Below are 22,685 nucleotides of genomic sequence, written 5' to 3'. Positions count from 1 at the left end.
GACCTGCAGCGGGTTGTCAAGACGGCTGAGAGAATAATTGGCACCCCCCTACCAAACCTGAGTGAACTATACTCAAGCCGTCTTCTTACACGGGCCACAAACATCAGGCAGGACACAACGCACCCCGGACACTCCCTGTTCACCACCCTCCCCTCAGGCAGACTGAGAACCCCCAGTACACGTACAAATAGACTTCGAAACAGCTTCTTCCCCAGAGCTGTGAACATATTACAAAAATCCCACATACAGCCACGCATACAAACATAAAAATCTCTCACCCCCTCAGTGCAATCGTATTCTGTGCAATAACTGCTGTGACAGTTTTTAGCTGTTTTATCTATTTATTGAGAATGTGTTAGTGGTAGTGTATATGTGTGCGTGTACTTGTATGTATGTATGTATGAATGTATGTATGTATGCATACTCTGTATGCATATGTATGTATGCGAGAATTTATGTATATATGTGCGTGCGCACGCATGTATGGATGTGTATGTGTATATGGGTGTAGCTATATTTTTATCTTTATTTTATTTTTTTTACTCTATGCTGCTATTTGGAGAGGATTGCTCCAACAGAATTTCGTTGTATTGCATACAATGACAATAAAGATCTATCTATCTATCTATGTTTTTTTTCCGTCACTTTCTCCGATTTTGTTTGCTCACTTTTTTCAGTGTTTAAAAAAAATATAGATGTTTTTGTCAATTTTTTTCCTGCGTTTTAGTAGCTTTTTCTAACATTCTTTTGTCACTTTGGTCGTTTTTTTTCTACACTATTATCTCTTTTTACGACATCTGAAGCAATGTTGAAATTGACTTTAAGAACGATGATTAACACCGAGATGATGCTCAAATGTAAACAAAAGGAGTAGTTATATTTATACGATGTAGATCCTTATATTTTACTCTGATTCTGTCTGCGTTTGAATTATTGTCAACAATATAAACTTTTATTAAACTTATCCCTTGTGCATACAACTTTGTGTTTTTCTGGGTCAAAATCCCAACATTTTGTCCTTATTTTTCTACACTTTTCTCAACGTTTTTGTCGATTTTATTCCTATTTTATCGTCAAATTTTTTCGAATTTTTTTATCACTTTTCTAAAAAACAACTATTTCTGATGTTTTATGTCAATTTTTAACAAGTTTTTGTCACGTTTGGCGATGTTTCTGGTCACTTTTGTCAGCTTTTAAAAAAATAAAATAAATAAATCTATTTGTTTTCCTGCCTGGTAGCTTTTTCCAAACATTTGTCACTTTTTTCAACTTTTTTTGTCATAGTTCTGATATAGATAGTTTTTGTAAATGGGTCAAATTTGACACGAGGACAACAGCAGGGTTAATTTTTAATAAATATAAACTTTTATTCAACCAAATTACAGGACAACTCAGTCATTTAGTAAACCGGGGAGCCGTTCTGATTCTAAGAAGAGTTTACCTCCTAAAAGTTGAAGTCAGCAGAGTTTTTAAATGAGTAATGAGCTCTGTTGTAAACAAGTGTTGCTGCGTTCCTTATCGCATACTTTTTCTTTTTTACTTTCGGTACAAACTGCAGCTGCTCTTCCAAAGTACGTACTGTTGCCTGCAGTACAGTCTGCAGACAGTCGGGACATAAAACTCACCTTTGAGCCTCTTGCTCAGATATGCTGCACAGAGGATTGTGGGTCAGAAAAGCACGCTGGCTTGCATACTGCAAAATGCAACCGGGTGGATCAGGACACATTTCGGCATTCTGTATTTGACATTATATGTATTGGGATATACTATATCTTTCCCTGTCATACTAATGGTAGTATGGGCATTGCAACACACCCAGTATGTCTCTCAAAGCGCTCCTCTTCCAGGAATGAACAAAGCTTGATAACCCCTCCCTCCTCTTCCTCCTCTCAAACACAGCCAGCTCCACTCTGTGCTCATATTTCCTTGTTCCCTCCCCTTCAGAGCTACAGTTTGCAGATGGGTGTAACCAACATGCTGGGGCAAGTACAACAGCACATCACATGCTGTTGTTACATCAGAGCTCAGACTAGTTTCATTTATCAGGAAGTGAGACTCAGACAGTCAGACAGTCGTAGTCACTGAGCGAGAGGAGAAATGGCGCAGAAAGGAGTTCAGCTGGACCGGGAAACCTTCTCTTGTTCCATCTGTCTGGATCTACTGAAGGATCCGGTGACTATTAACTGTGGACACAGCTACTGCATGAACTGTATTAAAAGCCACTGGGATGAAGAGGATTGTAGGTACAGCTACAGCTGTCCTGAGTGCAGGAAGACTTTCACACCGAGGCCTGTCCTGCTGAAAAACACCATGTTGGCAGCTTTAGTGGAGGAGCTGAAGAAGACTGGACTCCAAGCTGCTCCTGCTGATCACTGCTATGCTGGAGCTGAAGATGTGGCCTGTGATGTCTGCACTGGGAGAAAACTCAAAGCACACAAGTCCTGTCTGGTGTGTCTGATCTCTTATTGTGAGAAACACCTTCAGCCTCATTTTGAATCCCCTGCCTTCGAAAAACACAAGCTGGTGGAGCCGTCCAAGAAGCTCCAGGAGAACGTCTGCTCTCGTCATGATGAGGTAATGAAGATGTTCTGCCGTACTGATCAGCAGCTTATCTGTTATCTCTGCTCTGTGGACAAACATAAAGGGCACGACACAGTCTCAGCTGCAGCAGAAAGGACTGAGAGGCAGAAAAAGCTTGAGGCGAGTCGACAGACCATCCAGCAGAGAATCCAGGACAGAGAGAAATATGTGAAGCTGCTTCAACAGCAGGCGCAGGCCATCGATCGCGCCGCCGATAAAGCAGTGGAGGACAGCGAGAAGATCTTCACCGAGCTGATCCGTCTCCTGGAGAAAAGAAGCTCTGATGTGAAGCAGCAGGTCAGATCCCAGCAGAAAAGGGAAGAGAGTCGAGTCAAAGAGCTTCAGGAGAAGCTGCAGCAGGAGATCACTGAGCTGAAGAGGGAAGACGCTGAGCTGAAGAAGCTCTCACACACAGAGGATCACAGCCAGTTTCTACACAACTACCCCTCACTGTCACCACTCAGCCAATCAACATCCAGCATCCATATCCGTCCTCTGAGCTGCTTTGAGGACGTGACAGCGGCCGTGTCAAAATTCAGAGATAAACTACAGGACGTCCTGAGAGAGGAGTGGACAAACGTCTCACTGACAGGGACTGAAGGGGACGTTTTACTGCTACAACCAGAGCCCAAGACCAGAGCTGGATTCTTAAAATATTCACGTGAAATCACACTGGATCCAAACACAGCAAACACACTGCTGTTATTATCTGAGGGGAACAGGAAAGCAACATTCATGAGACAACAACAGTCTTATTCTAGTCACCCAGACAGATTCACTAACATATATCAGGTCCTGAGTAGAGAGAGTCTGACTGGACGTTGTTACTGGGAGGTGGAGAGGAGAGGAGGAGTTTATGTAGCAGTCGCATACAAGAATATCAGCAGAGCAGAGGGGTCGATTGAATGTGTATTTGGACAAAATGACAAATCTTGGGCATTAGATTGTATCAACAACAAATATACATTTTGGTACAACAAAGTCCAAACTCCCGTCTCAGGTCCTGAGTCCTCCAGAGTAGGAGTGTACCTGGATCACAGTGCAGGTATTCTGTCCTTCTACAGCGTCTCTGAAACCATGACTCTCCTCCACAGAGTCCAGACCACATTCACTCAACCGCTCTATGCTGGACTTTGGGTTTATGGTTATGAAGCCTCTGCTGAGTTGTGTAAACTGAAATAGACAGAAGTCATTCTCTAAATTGCAGCTTGTTAAATGTGTAAATGTGAATACTTTCTGGTTCCTTCACTCCTCGAGGCTTTTTTTTTGCATTTCGATGCTTATTTCAAAACGCTTTTGATGCATTCAAGGCTTGTCTTGATGCTTTTTGATACATTTTCCAACGTTTTCAATATTTGTTTCAGTGTTTTTAATGTTGTTTTTATTTAAAGCTTTGGATGCTCGCTTGCTACAACACACACACACAGACAGACAGACAGATGGACTCTGCTGAGTTGTGTAAGCTGAAATAGAAGTCATTTAAAAGGGTGATAGAATGATTATATAGGGTATTTCACACTGTTCCTTATGGTCTCCTAATGGGGTATGTAACATTGGTTGGGCTGAAAATGGCCTGGTTGATATTTTATTGGCCCTTATGCATCCCTGTGTTTTGGCCCTATTTGTAACAAGAGCTTTTCTTCCAAATATGGTATGATCATGAATAGTTAGATGAGCTGCGCAGTGATTGGTTGAGCAAATTGCCATACGCACACATTAGAGACACGCGCTGATTGGTTGAGCGAATCCCCCATACACACACATTAGAGACGCAAGCTGATTGGTTGAGCGAATCCCCAATACACACACATTAAAGACGCGACAGAATCTCATATTCCAAACACTGCAATGTTTCATTACCAAATTCACTTCTGAGACTTTTTTATGCGAGAAATCAACTATATAAAGCTGAAATATGGGCCGTTTTACGAAAATGTATGGCTAATTGCAAATTTGGTAAGACGTGTCGGACATTAGGAGCTCCACACAGTCTGACGAGCGTGCTGGCCTCCATACCCAGGGCAAAGTCACCCTTTGTGGATACTGCACTACGGGGCTCCGCGGCCGGCTGCCGGCATAACTGTCATATATTTACGGTTTGAATTTCGTCACGCCACTTATATCACAGCTACCCCAAGGTCTTACAAAGCTAACGTTGTGTCCGTTTTCAATGTAAGGCATTTTTATGAACGTCAGGCGTTTTTTTTAGGAGCAGCTAGCTAGCTATATGTCCCATTCAATACAATGGGAAAAGATCGCTGCTAGCTAGCTACACTTTCAGCATAACTATAGTAGCTATATTTACAGTTTCAATTTCGTCACGGCACTAATATCACAGCTATCCCAAGGTTTTACAAAGCTAACAATGGTGTCCGATTTCAAGTTAATGAATATTTGTGAACTGTAAGGGTTTCGTTAGGTGCGACTGTCCCTTCAATCCTAGCTATGTGTAGCTACAAATCACGGATAGTTAGCTTCATTTTAGGTGTAATTCGAGTATATTTATAGTATGAATTTCGTCACGCCATTTATATAACCTCTACCCCAAGGTCTTATAAAGCTAACAATGGTGTCCGATTTCAATTTTATAATTTTGTGAATTTCAGAGGAATTCTAAGAGGAGGCTAGCTAGCTCTCATTGATAGAGCTACATCCAGCCGCAGGCTCTATCAATGAGACTCACGGACAATCGGCGTTTATTTCACCGATCGTTTGTTTAAATACCTCAACACATTATAATTACACACATTATAAGATTAACTGGAACCTGTGGTAAGAGACTGCTGGTGTAACAAGCTCGCTGACCGCGCTCTCACTCACACACACACCGGCCATTTAGCTAGCAGAAAGAGGGGAGCTGCAGGCCCTGGAGCTCTGTCAGAGCAGCGGTGTTTGGTACTTCCATTAGCCCAAAACGGTGACTTTGCGCAGGTATGGAGTGCTGTGGGCTGCCAGCCGTGACGGAGCTCCATCTACCTCACAGCAGGCCGGGGTCTGTGAAGGAAGGCAGCCCACAGCACTCCATACCTGCGCAAAGTCACCGTTTTGGGCTAATGGAAGTACCAAACACCGCTGCTCTGACAGAGCTCCAGGGCCTGCAGCTCCCCTCTTTCTGCTAGCTAAAAGCACCGGCTGCTGAACTCTGACACAGTCTTACCAAATTTGCAACTAGCCATCAATTTTCGTAAAACGGCCCATATTTGACCTCTACATAGTTGATTTCTCGCATAGAAAAGTCTCAGAAGTGAATTTAATGGTAAAATAGCAGATGAACAATGTATACAATTTCTGAGATCTGCACGACCTAGAGTCAGAAGACTAACTGATCTCAGGTCAGTTGTGTAGCCTATGCAAATGTTGGGGCGTGACAAAGAGAGAGACTATAGCCAAATGAGGAGGAGCCGCTGAGTTGACGTCAACTAGACGGCTCGTTGAGATTTGCCCGTTTTCAGAGGCAGTTTCAAATTGTGAGATTTGCAGAGGAAAGAGGTGTCATTGGGATTTTGAGGTTCTATGTTGCCCACTAAACTGTCATTATTCAACTATGACAAGGTAAAATCGGTTTTGCATTCTATCACCCCTTTAATGGTTAAATTCTGTGTTTTAACTCTTCGACTTAGTTAGTCTCCATGTTTGTTGTTGAGAGCTGATTGTTGTGAAATTCTATTTTTTCAAAGATTTTCTGTCAGTGTTTTCAATGTTTTTCATGCGTTTACACGTTTATATTGCTTTTTCTGTTGCCTTTTTTTTGCTTGTATCAAATTGTTTGCCACTTTTTAAGACATTTATTTGCTTTTCTAAAAGTTTTTGAACATTTCTTTGATATTTTTTTTGCTTGTATTGGCGTTTTAGAAGTGATGAGATCAGGTTTTGTTTGTTGATGAAAACCATTCGAGGAGCCCCAGAAGCTATCAATGTGCTCAGTTGAGATCTCTTATTTTACCTTTGATTGTTGAAACAAGGACGATATGTTAAAAAAAGATTTTTACCGAGATGATCTGTAGATATTAGCTGTTGTTTGTTATTCATGTATTTCTCCACATTATGTATCTGCGGGACAGGAAGAGGTCTGTTAAATAGCGGTGTCTTGTAAACCCATATGTATAAGCAATAACGTTAATAATTAATGTGATGGCAGCCAGCGGCACGTAAATGATTGACCACCACAAGTTTGGCAATTAAACAAACGCTCATTTAAATTTGATAGGGAAGACAGTCGGAGTTAACCTCCCGTAACGTTAGATCGTAGCTAAAGCAAGAAGCAAGCTAACGGTAGATGGTCAATGCTGAGCTAAACATGTTTACTCACCTATCAGGGTACAGTTTTCAGATGCCTGATAAAATTAGATGTGGTTGAGCCAGAATCTTTTATCGTGATACCGCATATTTTGATGAATGGCACAGCAGCGGCCGGTGCATTCGACATGTTTGTTGTCCTCTCATGTGTGGCCGCGCGCGCGCAGCCAGCAATACATAGTACGTGTTACGTAGGCAGGTTATAGGTAACGGCGGGAGGGGTATAGCGAGCTCATCAGACGTTTCCTAAAAATAAACATTGTTCACGAGTCCCGCAGCTCGAGTCCGAGTCGAGTCTGAAGTCTTTCGAGGACGAGTCTCAAGTCGAGTCTGAAGTCACTGTGTGTGCGACTTAAGTCGCACTAGAGTCCGAGTCTCAAACTCGAGTCCCCATCACTGGTGGCTACTTTGAGTAATCTAAAATATAAGACATGTTTTCAGTTATTTCACACTTTGTTGTTAAGTACATAATTCCATATGTGTTCATTCATAGTTTTGATGCCTTCAGTGAGAATCTACAATGTAAATAGTCATGAAAAGAAAGGAAACGCATTGAATGAGAAGGTGTGTCCAAACGTTTGGCCTGTACTGTATAACCAGTGGCATGTATGTTTTATGTCTGCTGTATACAGCTCAGACATACATGCAGATAGATCAAAATGCGTATAACACGCCACTTGGCTTTAGAAAGTGGGCGTGTATGTTTACACGAAGTCATGATGTCATATTGTTAGTTTCTCTTCCACTGCATGGCTCTGAAGAGAGAAAGCACCAGACCTCCTTTATCCTACACACTTTGTTCGCTTTGTGGAACTTGTAAAGAAATCTAGATTTTCTTTTATTTATCAAACTTTTATCAAAGTGTTGTTATCATAATCATAATCAATAACTTATTCTTCTCTTTTACATATATGAGATTCTGGCTCAAAAAAAGTCATTGTCCAATCGAATCCAATCCACTTTATTTATATAGCACAATTTAAACAAACAACAAGGTTACCAAAGTGCTTCACAGAGATAAACATATAAAACAAAAAGGAACAACAAAATAAATAAAATAACACTAACAATGACAGCGACAACAAAGACCACAGCAGCTCTCACGGGGAATCAAAAGCCAGGGAATAGAATTTTTTTTTTAAACGAGATTTAAAGGTGTGGAGGGTGGGCGCACCTTTAATGTGCGGTGGTAAATCATTCCACAATTTGGGAGCAACTGCTGAAAAAGAGCGGTCGCCTCTGGTCTTTAGTCTGGTCCTGGGCACGTTCAGCCGCAGCTGATCCCCAGACCTCAATGACCTTGATGGGGTATAAATGTGCAGGAGCTCAGAAATGTACTGAGGTGCCAACCCATTTAGTGACTTAAACAAACAATACAATCTTGAAATGTATTCTAAAATATACTGGGAGCCAATGGAGTGAGGCCAAAATTGGAGTAATGTGTTCGTGTTTCCGTGTTCCTGTTAGCAGACGAGCAGCTGCATTTTGGACTAACTGTAGGCGTGAAAGGGAGGTTTGGTTCACGCCAATGTAAAGTGCATTGTAGTTGTCCAAACGGGTCGAAATAAAAGCATGAATCACTTGTTCAAAAATTTTAAAAGATAACACAGGTTTAATTTTAGCTAAAAGCCTCAGTTGATAAAAACTGAATTTAACCACCATGTTTATCTGCTTGTCAAGCTTAAAATCACTGTCAATTTTAATGCCTAAATTGGTAACAACTGGCTTTACATATTGCTGCAGGGAACCAAGGTTTATGGGAGTGGAGTCACAGACCCGGCTGGGTCCAAACACAATGACCTCAGTTCTTTCTTCGTTTAAATTCAAAAAGTTAAAAGACATCCAGGTTTTAATATCCTTGAGGCATTCAAGTAAAGGAGTCAGGGAACCGTTTGCATTTCTTCTCAGTGGTACGTAAATTTGCGAGTCATCCGCATAAAGATGGTAGGAAATACCATGTTTTTTAAAAATATTTCCAAGAGGGAGAAGGTACAAGGAGAACAGTAGTGGTCCAAGAACTGAGCCATGAGGGACTCCGCATAGAAGGGGGGCGATAGATGATGTAGAGTCACCAAGTTTTACAGAAAAGAATCGGTCAGATAAATACGATCTGAACCACTGCAGGGCAGTATCATGGATGCCTACACAGTGCTCTAGGCGAGAGATAAGAATGTCATGATCAATTGTGTCGAAAGCAGTAAGGTCTAAAAGCACAAGAATAACTGCGTCCCCACGATCTGTAGTTAATAAAAGATCATTAAAAACTCTTAAAAGTGCAGTCTCAGTACTATGAAAAGCTTGTGTGGATGAAGTGAATGTGTTCATGAAATCATTGAACAAGAGTCTTTGAACAGACTTTACTGATGGGCTGTGTGAACAAACTGAAGCTTTACGTCATGAATAAACTAACATGAACAAAGTATTTTCTTCCTGTTTTCATTCCAGGGTTTTTATACAAAGCTGACGGAGAAAATGTGAAACTGATATGAGAGTAGAACTGAGGCACCTTTCGTCCTGAAACACCACAAAGTACAGTGTTCATGTTTAGAGTCAGTCAGTCAGTCTCTGTCCTTTCAACTTTCCTCACTAAAACTCCTCCGTCACAGAGAAAAGAGCAGAGTTTTCTATCACTTCTTCACAGCTTTTAGTAGTGTGTGTTAGAACATTTGTGTATTGTATTGTATATAATATATACACTACTACATTTAGTAGTGTGTTAAAGGGATATTTCACTGTTGGAAAGACTAATATATCTTTAAATTGGGTCACTTATGTAGTAGAAATGTGATAAAATTATAGAAATAGGTGCCTTCTAGGCCGAGATAAGCCAGAAAATGTGTCTTTGGCTCATATGGATGAAAGACACCATATCCCAGAATGCAATTGCTTCGCTGCTTTAGACTCCACTCCCAAGCCATGCCTACCGTTTACAGACAGTGAGGCAGCATTCAACTCAACTCAAATGTGTTTTATTGTAATTTCAACCATATACATGAAACGTTTCACTGTGGCTCAAGTGGTGTTACACATTTAAAATATATAAAAACAACATTATATAAAAACAAGTTACGAAACAGGCTACATTTAGTGCACACACATATGCTCTGTAAAGTTCAGCTAACGCATACTAGCATTAGCGCTTGGTGGAGTGTAAACACCGATTAATAAACACAGTCGTACATTTGCGTGGAATTTAGAATGGTTGCATTTAATAGTCACAAACTCCACCAGCAGTTAGCAGTTAGTTGGATACAAGCAGCTCATTTCTGCACAAGTCCGTGTTAACACAGCCCACCTCCACTCTTACCTGGCGACAGAGCAGCAGGCTGGTCAGCCATGTTTCCACAACAAAAAAACACAGCACCAACTCGCGTTGGGAGTTTCGTTGAAATTTGATGTAGTCCAGTTCGTTGTCTAATGAGCGGACACTTGCAAGTAGGATTGATGGAACAGGTGGCCGGTTAGCGTTAGCTTTCCACCTAGCTAGGTTATACGCGGCCCCCGTTCGCGTTTCACCGCTGAGGATGTCCCCCCCATGATCGTCCGCTCCGGCCGCTGCTGCCTACTCCGGCCGCTGCTGCTGCCTACTCCGGCCGCTGCTGCCCGCTCCGGCCGCTGGTCAAACTAACCTGTACGGCGGGCCGCAGCAACCTCTTATTTCCGAACATTCATCTCTCCTCCGCCCCCCGAGGGGCCGGTGGTGTACAAAATTTCCCATTAGATTTTTTGGTCCCACTCCGCCGCAGATTCCGTCTGTAATATAGTTTCCTGCATATTCCCCGCTCTGTACCGATGTATCCCAGTGGTACACATGTGCTGTAGTTTGAATGCACATAATTGTTATAAAAGTTTTCTGTTGAAAAGACGGAGCCTGTTAGCGATGCTCCAAGATGGCTGACCCTCGTTTTGCCTCGGGAATACTTGGAGAAAGACGACAGTCCAACCCCCTATGGGCAGGTTGAAAGACTGCGGAAGTAGCTCCTACTACTGGCTGTAGTCCACAGCCTCTGGGAAAAAAAAATCTTCCGATGACCCAAAAATCGTCATTTTACTTCATCATAAGATCTTTTTCCAGACCCACAATACAGAGATCTCTCATTTCAGGGGGACATGAGGGAGGGAAGCACGATCTTTCAAAAATACTACTGTGTTTCTGCTGATACAAAGCTTAATGCTAAATCGGTGAAGTATCCCTTTAAGGCATTTCTCTTTTTTCTCTGTTTTCCTGTGTGTTTTCAGTGTTAAACACTGCTGCAGGTATTCATGCACGACTGTTGTTGGTGAATTACAGAGGTGGAAGGCTTAGTCAGATCATGTATTGCAGTAAAGTAGAAAAAACAGTGTTGTAGAGTTACAAATTACTTAGTCAGTTTTAGTCAGTAAAAAGTCCTGCATTCAACATCTTCCTTAAGTAATAGTACAAAACTATTATCAAAATATAAAGTGCCAAAAGTAAAAGTTCTCATTATGCAGTGTAATATATCTTATTTTATTGGATTATATTAAGATCCAATAAATTGTATTAAATATAACTGATAATATAAATAAAATATTTTATTTAATTCAAGTAGACTACTTGTTCATAATTATTTTTTAGGGTTTAAAAATGTACACAGATTTACATTTTTCCCTCATTCTTCTGTCGGAATGGTTACGAAGTTGGCATTGAATTTCATTGGAAATGGAATTAAAAAGGTAATAGAAAGCTTCATTGTAGCCTAGGCCATACATCACAAAAAACGAATTATAGGAATTGCATGGTAGGCCAATTTTGGAACAATATTATAGTATGGTAATCTTATAGAAATAGTCTACTATAGGCCTAGTATTTTGGGACATACTATGAAAGTATTATAGTATTTTGGAGACTATTATAAGACTGTAGGCTACTGTAGGAACATTATGGAGGGTAAGGTTATTATAGAGATAAGTAACCTGGGCTATGACTAATGACTATGTCCTAGGACCTTGTGAAGTGATTGGTAAGCATGTGAACTAATTGATACACTAGACTGCTGCTGTGTTCATGAACAAGAACTTCGACAATAAATCAGTAGGTTGCTACCAAGGTTATAATCGCTCACGAAAACGAACAAAGTAGCGAAAACTAGGTGGGAAAAAACATTGTCATAACTGAAATAAAAATAAAAACGAGGCATTACAAAAAAACGATAACTGAACTAAATCTGTAATGTGTCTTTGCTAAATTAACTAAAATAAAATAATCGAGTATATGTCCTTAGTTTTCGTCTTTGTCAATGTCTTTCACACTGTTTTATACAGTCTATGCCATAGACATATAGTTTCCGACTGGGAACCCAGAAATTTCTAGCCTGGGTAAACCCTGACGAACTTCCGGCAAATTTGAGATTTGCTCTGCAAGTCAGTCTGGCGAAGAGCCCATTGAAACCCATTTCCAATGTCCCCAAAATCGAGGCACCAATCACAACCGCTGAGGCGGGCTTTACACCAATCACAACCAGCGACGGCGAGCAGCTTTTTGTTTACATTCAACATGACGGCTACAGAAGCGTAGTGTCACCCGGATTGTTGGTCTGATTAGTTGAAGGACTATCCAATGCGCCCAGAGGTATTTGAGCGGCGTCCGTTGTTGACGCCCCTTTGGAAATGAACCTTTCCCAGACCCACTCTCAGTTGCAACTGAGTGGGTCTGGTGTCAGCCAGGCTAAGAAATTCCAACATTTCACGTCAAATTGAACACAACATGTCTGTACCCCTCGCCTGGCATCATACCGGTACCGAAACTCGGAAGGAAGCGAATCCTATGTGATTATGACTGTGTCAGATAAAAGCAAGTGCCTCGCAGTGAAAGGTGGTAAAATAAGTGGACAATTTATTACAGGGATAAATCCAACGAATTTGAAAGTACATTTCAGAAGCGCGCACAAGGAGGCTAACCTAGCTTACCTTAACAAGGAGTGACAGGGCAAGGAGAACGCAAAGCCCCCTTCCCCTGAAACAGAAGCCAACCCCAGTAACGTTACGGGCATGGATGTACGGGTACAGGGCATGGATGTATGGGACAAAGGGCCAGGCAGCATGATGGAGACAATCACAGGACAGAGAACACTACAGGAGGGCTTTCACTGGCGACCCGATAGCTGCAGGTTAGTAAGTACGAATGAACACTAAAAGCGTGAGGAAGCGTGGGTTAATATGTGTATTGATACTGGGATGTCTACACCACTGTGGGATTCGATTGACTTCAAAAAGTTTGCAACTTTACTCGAACCAAAGCTCAAAACACCTGTTCATGTATGTCTTCTTTAGTCTGTTGGCTATTTAGGTTTTTTCCTGGCACACGTTACTTACACATTTTGCACTTACTGCTGCATCTTGTGTAGACTGTTTACATGTTTGTGCTCATCATCATATGTACATTTTATGTACTGGTGTTACTGTTGAATACATAATAGATTGTATGATTTTTTTTGTTGTCATAAAATTATTATAAAATTATAAAAAAAATTCAAAAAATAAAAACTACACTAAACTAGCAAACCTCCTTTAAAAACTTATTAAAACTAAACTGAATTTGAAAACAAAAAGTCAAAACGAAATAAAAATAAAAACTAATGAAAAATGCCTAACTACAATAACCTTGGTTGTTACTCAAAAAAGTTTTTCAGGGTTGGCAGGTCTGGATTTAGAGTGAGCCCCGGATGTTAACCATGTCTGGCTCCATCCCCTGGGACATGAAGTACTCTGTCAGTACTTTGCACACACTTTAACTGATCAGTCCATCATTAATTAAGTTATTTAACTTAATTACAGGACAACTCAGTCATTTAGTAAACAAGTGTTGCTGCGTTCCTTATCGCATACTTTTTCTTTGGGACATTAAACTCTGATAACATCGCAGCCACTCTGTACACATATTTCCTTGTTCCCTCCCCTTCAGAGCTACAGTTTGCAGATGGGTGTAACCAACATGCTGGGGCAAGTATAACAGCGGATCACCTGCTGTTATTACATCAGAGCTCAGACTAATTTCACTTCTCAGGACGTCAGACAGTCGTAGTCACTGAGCGAGAGGTGAAATGGCGCAGAAAGGAGTTCAGCTGGACCGGGAAACCTTCTCTTGTTCCATCTGTCTGGATCTACTGAAGGATCTGGTGACTATTCCCTGTGGACACAGCTACTGCATGAACTGTATTAAAGGCTTCTGGGATGAAGGGGATGAGAAGGAAATGTACAGCTGTCCTCAGTGCAGGCAGAGATTCACACCGAGGCCTGTACTGGTGAAAAACACCATGTTAGCAGTTTTAGTGGAGGAGCTGAAGAAGACTGGACTCCAAGCTGCTCCTGCTGATCACTGCTATGCTGGAGCTGAAGATGTGGCCTGTGATGTCTGCACCGGGAGAAAACTCAAAGCACACAAGTCCTGTCTGCAATGTCTGGCTTCTTTCTGTGAGAAAAACCTTCAGTTTCATTACGAATCAGCTCCATACAAGAAACACAAGCTGGTGGAGCCGTCCAAGAAGCTCCAGGAGAACGTCTGCTCTCGTCACGATGAGGTGATGAAGATTTTCTGTCGTACTGATCAGCAGCTTATTTGTTATCTCTGCTTAATGGACGAACATAAAGGCCACGACACAGTCTCAGCTGCAGCAGAAAGGACTGAGAGGCAGAAAAAGCTCGAGGGGAGTCAACAGACCATCCAGCAGAGAATCCAGGACAGAGAGAAAGATGTGAAGCTGCTTCAACAGCAGGCGGATGCCATCGATCGCGCCGCCGATAAAGCAGTGGAGGACAGCGAGAAGATCTTCACCGAGCTGATCCGTCTCCTGGAGAAAAGAAGCTCTGATGTGAAGCAGCAGGTCAGATCCCAGCAGAAAAGGGAAGTGAGTCGAGTCAAAGAGCTTCAGGAGAAGCTGGAGCAGGAGATCACTGAGCTGAAGAGGGAAGACGCTGAGCTAAAGAAGCTCTCACACACAGAGGATCACAGGCCAGTTTCTACACAACTACCCCTCACTGTCACCACTCAGCCAATCAGCATCCAGCGTCCATATCCGTCCTCTGAGCTGCTTTGAGGACGTGACAGCGGCAATGTCAGAAGTCAGAGATAAACTACAGGACGTCCTGAGAGAGAGGTGGACAAACATCTCACTGACAGAAACTGAAGTAAACGCTTTACTGCCACAACCAGAGCCCAAGACCAGAGCTGGATTCTTAAAATATTCACGTGAAATCACACTGGATCCAAACACAGTAAACAGATGGCTGTTATTATCTGAGGGGAACAGGAAAGCAACATTCATGAGTCAACCACAGTCTTATTCTAGTCATCCAGACAGATTCACTGCCTGGGATCAGGTCCTGAGTAGAGAGAGTCTGACTGGACGTTGTTACTGGGAGGTGGAGAGGGGAGGGTTAGGAGTTTCTATAGCAGTCGCATACAAGAATATCAGCAGAGCAGGGGGGTCTGATGAATGTTTATTTGGACGAAATGACAAATCTTGGGCGTTAGATTGTAACACCAACATTTATACATTTTGTTACAACAAAGTCCAAACTCGCATCTCAGGTCCTGAGTCCTCCAGAGTAGGAGTGTACCTGGATCACAGTGCAGGTATTCTGTCCTTGTACAGCGTCTCTGAAACCATGACTCTCCTCCACAGAGTCCAGACCACATTCACTCAGCCGCTATGCGGGACTTTGGGTTTATGGTTGTGAGGGAAATAGGTTTTATTGGCCTTATGGAAAATCTGCTGAGTTGTGTAAACTCAAATAGAGGGTTAAATTCTGTCATTCTGAGTAATTTATTTTTTAGTAAAACAAAAAGGAAAACTTCTCTAGATTGTTGTTAAAAGTGAATATTTTCTGGTTCCTTCACTCCTCGAGGCTTTTTTCTGCATTTTGATGCTTTGTTTTAAATTTTGACACATTCAAGGCTTTTGTTGATGCTTTTTGATACATTTTCAATGGTTTCTATACGGTTGTTTTTATTGAAAGCTTTTTGAAGCTCGCTTGCTACAACACACACACAGAGACACACACACACACACACACACACACGGACGGACACACACACACACACGGACGGACACACACACACTGACACACACACACAAACTGCTGAGTTGTGTAAACTGAAATAGTCAGAAGTCATTTAAGGGTTAAATTCTGTGTTTTAACTCTTTGACTTATTTAATCTCCATGTTTGTTGCTGAGAGCTTATTGTTGTGTCTTTTTTCATGTGTTTACTTGTTTTTGTTGCTTTTTTTTCTGTTTTTGTAGGTTTTTCTTACTTTTTTGCTTTTATCAAAAAATGTTGTCACTTTCTTCGATATCTATCTGCTTTTCTAAATGTTTTTGTACATTTCTTTGACGTCTTTGTTTACATGTATTGATGTTTTAGAAGTGATGAGATGATTTCTGTGTGTTGATGAAAACCATTCGGGGAGCCCCAGAAGCTCTCAATGTGCTCAGTTGAGATCTGTTATTTTACTTTTGATTGTTGAAACAAGGACGATATGTTAAAACCGAGATGATCTGTAGATATTAGCTGTTTGTTATTCATGTATTTCTCCACGTTATGTATCTGCGGGACAGGAATATGTCTGTTAAATAGCGGTGTCTTGTAATCCCATGTGGGACGGGCCAAAGGTTTGGCGTGACACAGAAATCAATTCAACCTAAAAGTGTATTTAGTTTCTCTTCCACTGCATGGCTTTGAAGAGAGAACGCACCAGACCTCCTTTATCCTGCACACTTTGTTCTCGTTGGGGACATTTTTAACAATTTCTCATTTTTCTGAGTCAAAATTTTAAATGAAAAACCTTTTATCAACGTTTTGGTCGTCTTTTTCGACACTTTTGTGACTTTCCACCCCGATGTTTTTGTCACTTTTTTCAACGTTTGTTGACTTTTTCTGAGCCTTTTGAAGTTTTTGTTCCCAAATTGATGAAGCTTCTTTCTTTTTTTTTACTTTTTTTTTTGTCGCTTTTTTCAACGTTCTTTTATCAATTGTTTTTTTCTGCAAATGCTGTAAAATTGACTAAAACACCCAAATTCAATGAAAGTAGTGAACTTATTTATTGAACTTGTTAAGAGCGTTGTATGGAACCATCTACGTCATTTTTTTGGATAATTTGGTTGAAAGAAACCCAAATTTCTGAACTTTTTGACAATGGGTCAAAGTTGACCTGAGGACAACAGGTGGTTTAAAGAAATCTAGATTTACATGTATTTGTTTGGCGGACCAAATGTTGTTATCATAATCATAATCAATAAGTAATTCTTCTCTTTTTCATAGCTGAGATTCTGGTTCTGTGTGGATGAAGTGAATGTGTTGATGAGATTACTGAACAAGAGTCTTTGAACAGACTTTACTGATGGGATGTGGGAACAAACTGAAGCTTTACCTGATGAATAAACTAACATGAACAAAGTCTTTTCTTCCTGTCTTCATTCCAGGGTTTTTATACAAAGCTGACGGAGAAGAGCATTTCAATAGTGTATTTTAGGGTGTTTATTAGTGTGTTTTAGAGGAGGGGTTTTCAAATTGTTTGAATGTGAGCCTCCCCTTAGAGTAGGTATAGACAGCCGAGCCTCCTCTTCCCCCAAATCCCGTCCACCTCCCCTAACCCACACACACCTTTGCAGTAAATGCCATCTTTTGTTTCTTCCAGGCAATGATGAGTTTCAATAACAACTGTTCAAATGTAAATATTTTTGTATATTGTATTTGAAGACATTTTATTTCCACAACTATTTTAAAAGTGCATTCATAAACAATTCTTTGCAACAGCAAATCATTTCCAACTTCATGCAGGTCTAATTAAGGCTACTTTTAAAATCACTGAACATCAGTAGGCCTATCCACAAGTCAACAAAACATGCTTAACATGTGTAATTGGCGCCAAAGCTACTGACAATGACACCCAACGGCTGAAATTGGCGCGGTGTGTCTGGGCCTTAAGTTCACATTTTCAGGAGATGCACATTGTCTCGAACTAAATCAGCACCATGGACAGCTCTCTGATCAATGAACGACAACGCTGTTTTTTCACGGAACACAAAATTTAACCAGGGGCGATTCTAGGACTTGAGGAGGTTCGGGGCTTAGCCTGGGTCCATTTAAATAAACTTAATGCAAAACAGCAACTGGCTTGCCCAGCTTGTTAATAGCCGGTGTATGTTCATTTTAGGTGCCCAGTTTGTAGATGTTAGTTAGATGACATCCAACATTTGGCCTAATCATAACTGGCCTGGCAACCCAAAAGCCAAGGTTTTTTTTCCAGGTCTGTGTGGCAACTTATGATGCGGAGGGTCTTTTTTAGCATTACAAATTTAATTTCCGGCATTCAGATGAATATTTATGCACCTATTTCTGCATTTCTGATATTTTTTATCAATTTCTGCTGAAAATATCTTTATGTAAAAGGGAAACATAGGGGACAATCCAAACATAAAAACATAATGGAATATATTGCAGTAAGGCTCTCAGGCATTCTGTATTGCTTTCAACTATTTATTCTCCTTTAGATAGGCTTTTCTAATTATATCTGAGTCAGCACACATGTAGCCTTTAGGCATCATTTACTCCTCCCTCCTGTTTTGCATCATTTGTTGGGGAAGTAACCTCCTTAAATGTGCATATGAAAATTATTTACCTCAATGATGTATTCATTCATTTTAATTTATTAATAATCCCCTGGATTGTAATATTTTAGATGTGTTTGAACAAGATTTCTGCTCATGTCCAAAAGTTTGTGCAAATTCAAAATACGATATACCTGTGCTCTCTGTGATTTGGAGGAGTCGTGATATTTTGAGAAAAATAAAGTGATAATAGGCTATTACAAGAATACAGTCACTATATTTCAGAAAGTAATCTACCTGCACCATAGTCTGCTGTGCATTACGTGATTGCTCTTCTGATATGGTAGATCTCAGAGCTTCTGACAGGAACAGAGCCCTGTTTGAGACTCTGATCTCTGAATGACACAAATTTTAAAAGTGTCTGTACGCTGCTATACGTTGGAGGTGGAAAACCGAAACGACGGCAGAAATATACAGAGCACAAACACATCACATCTGCCCGCAGCATGCCCACAGCAGAGCGCGTCCTTTATAAACCTGAAGCTGCACAGAAGTCCACGGAAGGCACTCTGCTCATCTTGATTTTTACCGAGAGAGTGAACACTAAAGCAACGCACAGACTGTATATGTAAATGTATATTTCAAAATACATTCGGGACTGAAGCTATGGCAAAATCAGCTGACTGTATTTAACAGTCAACTGCACTGAAGGTATGTTATCAGATCGAACAGATACACATATTTTCATCACATTTTAGTAACAATTTCAGCCACATAAAACCTCAGATTTAAACAACAAACAAAATGCCCATTTACGTCATTTGCGTTACAAGAGCAGTACCAACCCTATGGCCCAACCAATTTATGCATTCAAGACAACCCAAATTTTAGTTTCAATTTAATCGTCGATATCAGTGGAACAATGAGGCCGCGCTTTTGATGCACAGAGGTGTTGGATGCGGGGCTGCACTACAGAGAGAAATAAACACAAGTCATCCTCCACCTGCTGCCTCTATCTGTATTTGTTTTTAATCAGGGTCAGTGCAGAAAATCCACTCAAGTAGGTGGAGGTGAAGGGATTAGGATTTTCATAGCCTTAGTAGCTTGTTCACTAAATCTGTGTGTTTAGTTTTAATGTGGCGCCGAAGTTTGCATGGTCTCATGCTATCATTTGCTAGCACCTCCTTGCAGACCACACACACTGCGGCAGAGGTGCAGCCTCGGACCCCGACCAGGTGAAACCTATCTTTAAGTACTCACGATCATATTTCCTACATTTTTTAATGGGTCCTGTCTCCTCCCTTAATGCTGACTTCTGTTGACTTGGGACAAGAAAACAACGCATTTTAAAGCTAATACACGCACGCACAACTACCGATATCAATAGAGCGTGTGTTGCGCCTCCCCTGTAGCTAAGCTAGCTCTAGTTAAAGCATTTCAATAGTGTATATTACATTGTTTAGTAGTGTGTTTTGGAGCATTTCAATAGTGTATTTATTCTATAGTGTTCTGATTTCAGATTGATAAAGACAAATTGAAGAACAATTAGATATTTACATGGAAACTATCATGTTTTTGCCAAATGACGTACAGATGTTTAGTCATTCTATTATCTGAAATATCTTGAAATGTCGTGCAAATAGCTCTGGTAAATGGGATCAAAACCTTGAGCTGTTAAGATTAGGATAGCCGATTGGTCAGGGGATAGGACCTGAACAAATGTGGTTACGTTACCTTGCGTAAGCATGGACGCCTTGCCAATAAATCCTATTGAAGGGCGGGTCTTTGCGTGGCCATAGTAGGATTTTTAGTTTCGCTACCTGGAACAAACAATCATTCCCGTCCCAAAAGGTTCTTATGCAATGCAAATGTTGTTCACTCCTCCTGGAAATAGGAAAGACCATAGATACGATTTGCCTCCCTTAGCAACGGGAGATATTTATAGTCCGCTCAGCTTGTAGAACCCTTCAGCTCAGACAGCTACGAGCCAGACAGCCTACGCTATGCTAACAAGATCCAAAGTAAATTATATTGTGTACAGTTGGCAATCAGTAAAAATAACTTGAGAGTATGTTGAACAAGACAAGCTAGCTATCCAGCCATGACATTGTCCCCAAAACAATATAACAACTTTTACGAAAAAATTGTATCCGCGATGTGTAACGTTACTGTCGGCCGCAGCCTGAAGTAGCGAGCTGAACAGTGAATGGGATGTGAGATAACCTTATTCTCTGTGAAACAAAGTCAGTCCAGAGGGGAATTATAACTTACTTCTTGCAGCTTGTGTGTTGGCGCCATCCTGAACGAGTTGGAAATAAAAGATCCACATTTCCTTTTTGTCTTAATATAGTGCATTAAGTTTGAACAGTAAATAGTCAGTTTCACCGGAACTCCTTTAGTACCTGTCCTATAACACTTTTGTATGGACACCCTGCAGCCAATCAGAATCGAGTATTCTCCCAGACCATGGTATAAAGTTCCTCAGCTCTCTTTGTCTGCAGGTTTTAGTTAACATGTTTTCAGGCTGATAGAAACCTTTAATAATAAAACATGCAGTGTGCGTTGGACTTGTGAAGGTTTCTTACTGCTAGACTGCTTGAATCTAGGCTGAGAACTTTCTTTAAATAGGCTTCTCTGCTTCACTGTTACTGTATCTGCTGTCTAATGTTAACTTGACTGTGTGTTTTGAGCTGTTTTTCTTACCTAGGATTGTGTGAGCTAGGATTTAGTTTCACTCAGGTGTTTGAGAAAGCTAAGAACCAGTTAGAGTTAAGGTCGCTTTATATTTTACTCTGATTCTGTCTAGGGCTGTGTTTGAATTATTATCAACAATATAAACTTTTATTAAATTTAACCCTTGAGTTGTCTTCCCGTCAACCATGCAACTTTGTTTTTTTCTGGGTCAAAATTTAAACATTTTGTTGCTGTTTTTCTACACTTTTCTCAACGTCTTGTTGAATTTATTCCAATTTTATCGTCACATTTGTTAAAAAAATAATTGTTGTCACTTTTTTGAATCCTGTTTTTGTAAATATTTTTGTGGCTTTTTCCCAATGTTTTTTTTCTCACTTTTTCCAAATTTGTTTGTCAACTTTTAAGAAGTTTTTGTCACATTTGGCAATGTTTTTAATGTGTTTTATTTGTCAATTTGTGTCACTTTTTTCAGCGTTTAAAAAAACTAAATGTTTTTGTCTATTTTGTTTCTTGCCTTGTATATTTTTCCAACATTTGTCACTTTTTTCAAAGGTCTGTTGTCATATTTCTGAGAGAGTAAACGGGTCAAATTTGACCGAGGACAACAGGACGGTTAATTAACATGAAGTACTCTGTCATTACTTTGCACACACTTCTTACCTGATCACTCAATCATTACTTAATTTATTCAACTTAATTACAGGACAACTCAGTCATTTAGTAGACTGGGGAGCAGTCTCCAAATGCTCAGATTCTAAGAAGAGTTTACCTCCTAAAAGCTGAAGTCAGCAGAGTTTTTAAATGAGAAATGGGCTCTGTTGTAAACAAGTGTTTCTGCGTTCCTTATCGCATACCTTTTCTTCGGGACATAAAAGTCCGTGATAACATCGCAGCTTGAACTTTGAGCCTCTTGCTCAGATATGCTGCACAGAGGATTGTGGGTCAGAAAAACACACTGACTTGCATACTGCAAAATGCAACCGGTGTACATCAGGACACATTCTGCATTTGACATTATATGTATTGGGATATACTATATCTTTCCCTGTCACACTCAGGGTAGTATGGGCATTGTAACACACCCAGGGCTAGATTTATCAAGCCGTTTGCGCCTGTTTCCAGGCGCTAATTAGTCGCAAAGACGGACGTAACCGATGCGGGCTATTTACTAACAGGGCGCACTTGGGTAAAATGGCAGATTGTCTGCCACATGAGCGAGAAGAGACAAGTTGCGCTTTCAATATGCGTTTGTGGGAGGGTCATGGGGAAAGTGGGAGTTCCACCCAAAAAAGTGGGAGGATAAGCGCAAAGTGCCCCTAATTATATATTCCGTGGTATTTACAAAGACTGTCAGTAAGAGCGCGCCTCTATTCTGCGGGGGAAATTCTCCGCCTCTTTAAACCAGCCGCAATCGAGTTTCCTCGTAGACCTTTATGCCGCTGGTGAAATGGCAACAGCAATTTGAGCAAGACGAAGACATAGGCGAGGCTGAAAATATTTTAAACACAAGAATCACACTTTGTCAGTGAACACAACATCATTTAGCG

General features: G+C 40.8%; 2 protein-coding genes and 1 pseudogene across 2 annotated transcripts in view; 2 read left to right on the top strand and 1 right to left on the bottom strand.

The window, feature by feature from the left end:
• LOC120571426 (cortexin-3-like) overlaps window positions 1-22,685 on the bottom strand; it is a 74,348-nt gene that overhangs the window by 16,805 nt on the left and 34,858 nt on the right. The gene's annotated exons all lie outside the window — the stretch shown is intronic.
• LOC120571402 (E3 ubiquitin/ISG15 ligase TRIM25-like) lies at window positions 2,050-4,137 on the top strand. Its single transcript, XM_039820334.1, has one exon. It carries the CDS (start codon window positions 2,098-2,100, stop codon window positions 3,760-3,762), a length of 1,665 nt encoding a protein of 554 aa, XP_039676268.1. The 5' UTR covers window positions 2,050-2,097; the 3' UTR covers window positions 3,763-4,137.
• On the top strand, window positions 13,894-15,736 carry LOC120571405 (annotated as a pseudogene).

This window comes from Perca fluviatilis, chromosome 13 (assembly GCF_010015445.1).
Source record: "Perca fluviatilis chromosome 13, GENO_Pfluv_1.0, whole genome shotgun sequence".
Lineage (NCBI taxonomy): Eukaryota > Metazoa > Chordata > Actinopteri > Perciformes > Percidae > Perca > Perca fluviatilis.
The sequence above is the reverse complement of the archived record's forward strand: the minus strand, read 5'-3'. Positions and strand labels throughout refer to the sequence as shown.

Coding starts and splice junctions, on each gene's coding strand:
- LOC120571402 (XM_039820334.1), top strand. CDS start 2,098: ATGGCGCAGAAAGGAGTTCAGCTGGACCGGGAAACCTTCTCTTGTTCC.